Source organism: Tupaia chinensis, unplaced genomic scaffold (assembly GCF_000334495.1).
Source record: "Tupaia chinensis unplaced genomic scaffold, TupChi_1.0 Scaffold000708_1, whole genome shotgun sequence".
NCBI classification, from domain to species: domain Eukaryota; kingdom Metazoa; phylum Chordata; class Mammalia; order Scandentia; family Tupaiidae; genus Tupaia; species Tupaia belangeri.
This window is the reverse complement of record NW_006160231.1, coordinates 62,188-67,849: the sequence shown is the minus strand read 5'-3', so window position 1 is coordinate 67,849 and position 5,662 is coordinate 62,188. Positions and strand designations below refer to the sequence as shown.

Below are 5,662 nucleotides of genomic sequence, written 5' to 3'. Positions count from 1 at the left end.
TCGGCCCTGCCGTGCTGACGTCTGTGGCAGGCACTCCCGTGCCCATGTTCACACACCGTGTGCAGTGCGTTTGAGAGGGCAGGCCGGCTCCCAGCCCTTGGCACCAGAACTGTGGCGTCTCTCAGCTAAGACAGATGCCTGCTGCCCAGAGGGAGCCGTGAGAAATGGCCAGTGGAATTGATCGCCCTGTCTGAAAACACAAGCCAGAGCCCGTGGCTCATCACGCCGTCTCTTGGTCTTGGGAGGAAAGACTCGTCTTGTAGATGCTGTTTCCCACGAGTGGGTGTCTTTTTGGAATGTGTTCCCTACGGCCCTCACTTTATAGAAGCAGCGGGTCTTGCCACCACGCTGGATTAATGTGACCGGCCTGCCCTCATCCTGCGTGTAAACCCTTACAGTGCCCTCGCCGGGGGACTTCTGCAAAGGCCTTCTCGTGCTTCCCTTAGAACAGCAAGCAGGTGCCTGCCCACGGAGTGCGGGGAGGGCTTCTCGATTGTGGGCTGTGCGGGGCTCCCATCGTCCACAAGCACCAAGAGCTAGGATTTTCTTTGTTGCTAAAACTCTTTTTTTTTTTTTTTTTTGGAGAGATTTTCACTGTAGGGCGCGTGTGCTCGCCAGACAGACAGAGAGAGACATAGGGGACACGAACCGTGGTCGACTACGTGGGAGTCCAGCGACATAGCCATTACGCTAACTGCTGGTTCCCTAAAACTCTCTTTGAAACAAAGGCAGGCCTGGGTTTGAGTCTAAAGAGCACGCCAGGAGACTGCCAAAATGTTAGAGTTCAGCACACAGTGTGGGGAGTTCTGCTGGCTTAGGGTGACAGTGTGGGTTTGCTATAGGGTACATGCGCTCGCTAGAAAGACAGAGAGAGAGAGAGACAGAGAGAGACAGAAAGCGAGAAATCACCCCCTAGGGGGGATGGCCACCCCACAATCCATTCTCCTCTCAGGGTCTTGGGCACGCACGCACACGCGCCCAGCGTGAGTTTAAGCCACTGAGTCTGGGACTCGACCCGCGGTCAGCCACATAGGAGTCCAGTGACATAGCCGTTACGCCACTGGTTTTCCCGGCAGTTTTCCTTTATGCTGCCGTCGGGCGGCGTCCCTGTCTCCCCAGATGACACTTCTAGAGGGCAGTATTGCAATCAGTGGAACCTTCGCTTACGTGGCCCAGCAGGCCTGGATCCTCAACGCCACTCTGAGAGACAACATCCTCTTTGGGAAGGAGTATGATGAAGAAAGGCAAGAAATGTTTGTTTTCTGTCGAGCTTTCCCATCGTGGCCACGGCCCTGACTCCTCCGCTCTGACTGCGGCCCTGACTCTGTCTCTCCGCCCTTCAGATACAACTCTGTGCTGAACAGCTGCTGCCTGAGGCCTGACCTGGCCATTCTTCCCAACAGTGACCTGACCGAGGTACAGGCCTGCCGCTGGTGGGACAGTGCGTTTCGCAGAGCCTTCTGGGAGCTGGGTGGCAGGGCCAGGCCAGACTCCTCCTAGGAGTGCGTCTTAGATGATGGAGAAGAACCTACACGGGACGTGTCGCTGGGCTCTTAGGAAGGCTTTTGTTCATTAGGGTCAGGATATGAACACTACCTGATTTAAGTATGTAAGTAGTTCATACGTCATGTGGATTTTAAACGAACTCCCATTGTGGATTCAGAGTTGTTTTTGTTTGTTTGTTTTCGAATTGGCCAAAGGGAATGTAATCTTGCCCGAGACCGACAGAGAAAGAGGAACAAAGTACCCCCTCATGGAGCAGGGCACCCCCACAATCCCTTCTCCATTTCTTCCTTTCAGGGTTTTGGGCACTAGGAGCACACGCACCTGCTGTTTTCCAGGCCGCCAGGTCAAGGGGGTGGCCGTGTGGGATCCAGCTCCCTTAAACACCAGGCTGTGGGCTGACCCAGAGTTAATGTCTTCTGTTGTTATTACGTTTTAGCCACAGAGTGCATTGGCTCACCAGAGAGAGACAGAGAAAGTGAGAAATCACTTCCCCACCCCCTGGGGGAGATGGCCACACTGCAATCCTTTCTCCTCCTAGGATTCTGGGCATGCACGCACACATGCCTGGCATGATTTTTAGGCCGTCAGATTCTGAACTGTAACCACGGTGGGCCAGGTGGGAGTCCAGTGCCCTAACTACACGCTACCTGCTGGCTCTGGGGTTCCTGTTTTCACCATGTTCAGATACTTCTAAAATCATGTCAAGTGTTCGCATATAAGCTTCTGCCCTGAACTTCATTTTGCCAGCCTCCTTATTCCTTAAATATAGTTTGTAGAGTGCCCTCTTCCACTGGAAAGAAATGGCCCCTGGAGCAAGCTCACCTTTCTTTGGCGCTCTGCCTTGGAGCGGCCCCAGAAGCGTGTGTGTGTGCTGGTCTCCCGTGGGCTGGCCTGGAGGTCTCTGGGACTGGCACCTTTATTGAGCTGATTTTGATCAGCAGCAGCACCAGCACCTGGGAGCTTGTTAGGAAATTCTTAGGCCACAGCCCAGACCTGCCGACTTACGCACTGGGAGCGGGCCCAGCAATCTTTTCTTCAAGGGTTTTGTTATAGAGTACATGAGCCTGCTAGAGAGAGAGTGAGAAAGAAAGTGAGAAATCACCCCCAAAAGGGATGCCATGCTGCAGTCTCTTCATTCTCCTCCCGGGATTTTTGGGACCGCAGGCACACACGCCTGGTGTGATAGTGAAGCCACCAAGCCCGGGACTCAAACCGTGGTGGTCATGAGGGAATCCAGTGTCTTAACTATCAGGCCACCTGCTGTCCCACGCCCAAGCAGTCTATTTTATTTTTAAAGAATGATTTATTTAATTTTATTTATTATTACTACTTCTTAAAAATTCACCAGAGAGAGAGAGGAGGAAAGTGAGAAAGCAAGCCACCAGATTTGGGACTTGAACCACAGTTGGCCACATGGGAGACTAGTACTTTAACCACCATGCCAGCTGCTCGCCCCACCTTCACAATCTATTTTAACTACCCCTGCAGGTCATTCCTTCTTCCTGCTGCAATGTCATGCTTGAAAACCTCTGAATTAACTATTTATTTATTTTAGTTTTCGCTCTAGGGCGTGTGTGCTTGCCAGGAGAAAGAGGCAGAGAGAGAAAGAATGAGAAATTACCCTCTAGGGGAGATGGCCATGCTTCAGCCCCTTCTCCTCCACTCTCCTTTTGGGAATTGGGACATGCACGTACACACACCTGGAGTATTTTCCGAGCTGCCAGGTCCAGGACTCAGACTGCTCAGCTGACCATGTGGGTCCAGCCGCTCTGACCACCTAGCTTGTTTGGCTGCTTTTAATTTTTGTAATATTTATTTATTTATCTGTCTGTTGTGGTTTTCAAGCTGCTGGGTCTGGGACTCAAACTACAGTTGGCCATGCGGGACTCCAGTGCCTTAACCACCATGCCACCTGCTGGCCCTTAATTAGCTTTTTTTAAGGACAAGATTTTTTAAAAATACAGAACCAGTTACCATCTGATAACTGATTCATCCGTCTGTTCACTTCGTAACAGTTATCAGGTGCTCGTGCCCTGCCTGCAGTGTGTGCAGAAACTGCTCAGCACTGGGAGTGTGAAAGAATAAGACAGTGGTCTGCACCCTCGAGCAGTCTACAGCTGAGATGAGACACCCACACAGGTGTAAAATACCAAGCAATAGCACTCCCTTGCTTTGGGTGTCTGGGGAGATTTCACTGAAGGGATGATGGAAGGCCAGACACAGCACAAGAAAGGCATGGCGTTGCTGTGTGTGTTCATAATGACATTGATTGAAATGGTTTAGCATTCAGGGTGTGGAAGGGGGCTGTGCAGTGGAGGCCGAAAGCTAGCTGCTGGGGAGCCAGGAGCTCCCAGTATCTGAGCAGGAGCAAAAGACTGTCTCTGTGGCATGTTTACGAGTTTAGATTCTAGGCTTTACGGCTCTCAAAGAATTTTAAGTAAGTCTGGGTCCATAGTTGGTTTTGTGTCTTAGAAAGATCTTTCTGCCATTTGAAGAATGAATTGGAGGGAAGTGCCCAGGGAGAGTGGCAAGACCAGGTGTGGGATTGATTGGCGTCAGACGGTTGTGGGAAAGAAAGAGGAACGTGGGCCATCTCCCCCAGTTCACTCCAGGCGGGAAGGAGAGGTAGCGGGTGGCCGTTGGGCACTGTTGGTCCCGACCGGGGCTTCACTGCTCTACTCCTGCAGATCGGCGAGCGCGGAGCCAACCTGAGCGGGGGACAGCGCCAGAGGGTCAGCCTCGCCCGGGCCTTGTACAGCGACAGGAGCATCTACATCCTGGACGACCCCCTCAGTGCCTTAGATGCCCACGTGGGCAACCACATCTTCAACAGTGCTATCCGGAAGCACCTCAAGTCCAAGACGGTCCTGTTTGTCACCCACCAGTTACAGGTATGGTGCTTGCTCGCGTGTGCTGCCACCTCGGCTTGGGAAGTCAAACAAGGAGGTCTCCTTGTGGGGCAGTAGAAGATTCCCGGAATCAGCAGTTTCCATTTCCTCAAGTAGCCCAGCCCACAGTTCCAGTGTACGAGGTGGCCGTGTGAGTCAGAGGCCCTTGGAGTGTATTAGTGTCTGCAGACAGATCAGCAAGTAAAAGTGCCGACGGGTGAGCTGCACATGGAATTTGGGTGTGATTAGAAGGTGTCACATTAATCCCTCTGAAGCGCTCAAAGAGTTCGTGAAAAATGCATATTATGGGAAAAATTAGCATGGATACAAAAAGAATTACATCAAAATAAACTCATACTTTAACTCCATTTTCCACGAACTTTTTGCAGCCCCCACCTGTATGCGAGTGGGAACTGTTTGGGGACAACCACCTCTTCTCCCTCTGCCATCCGTGACAAGCAGCCACTCCGTACAGCCGCTCAGGGATGCCATCTGCTCCACATATGTTGGCAAGCGTGGGGGCTCACCCCATTCTGCTGCAGGAGGTCTGTTACTGCCTCTGACTGAGCACCGTGAACAGCTGTGAGATGTAACGTGAGGCTCAGGGGCCCCCTCGGCAGGTCCGCGAACAGAACAGGAACCGCTCAGAGCTGCCTCTCCAGGCACAGCCCCCTGGAGCCAGGGCTCGCACCTCACACCACTGGCTTTCTGGGCTGGGAAGTTCTGTCGTGGGGCACTGCCCTGCACATCCCTGGCCTCTGTCCGCCGGGTCCCTTTAGTACCCGCTGTGATTGTCACAGCCAGCTGAGAAGCACCGCGCTGAGAGGTGGGCGTTGGCGTGTACTTCCCCAAACGTCAACCACACTGCACTGTCCTGCCTTTGTCCGCAGTACCTGGTTGACTGTGACGAGGTCATCTTCATGAAAGAGGGCTGCATTACGGAAAGAGGTACCCATGAGGAGCTGATGAATTTAAATGGTGATTATGCCACCATTTTTAATAACCTGTTGCTGGGAGAGACGCCCCCAGTGGAGGTAAGACTGGCTCACCAGCGGTGGTTTGGCCTTCATGTGTGTCTGCTGCTTTCTGTGCAGGGGAGGCCTGGATAGCGCGTGATGGGCGGTCTCTGCTGGACTCGGTGTCATTGGCAGGGAGCCCGATTCTCTGGTGACCAGACCGCTGTCTGCTCATGGACTGATTCTACCCTGGGAGAGCAGGGCTGCAGGCTGGCGAGCCAAGGCCTCCTGCCCCTGAGACTTACTGAGGGG

The 5,662-nt window shown here is 53.0% G+C and overlaps 1 protein-coding gene across 1 annotated transcript in view; it reads left to right on the top strand.

The window, feature by feature from the left end:
- The window catches only part of ABCC5 (ATP binding cassette subfamily C member 5), a 113,193-nt gene that overhangs the window by 64,063 nt on the left and 43,468 nt on the right, over nucleotides 1-5,662 (top strand). Inside the window, 4 exon segments of the mRNA XM_014592513.2 lie at nucleotides 1,120-1,244; nucleotides 1,344-1,416; nucleotides 4,194-4,397; nucleotides 5,285-5,428. Coding sequence (XP_014447999.1) covers nucleotides 1,120-1,244; nucleotides 1,344-1,416; nucleotides 4,194-4,397; nucleotides 5,285-5,428 — 546 coding nt within the window.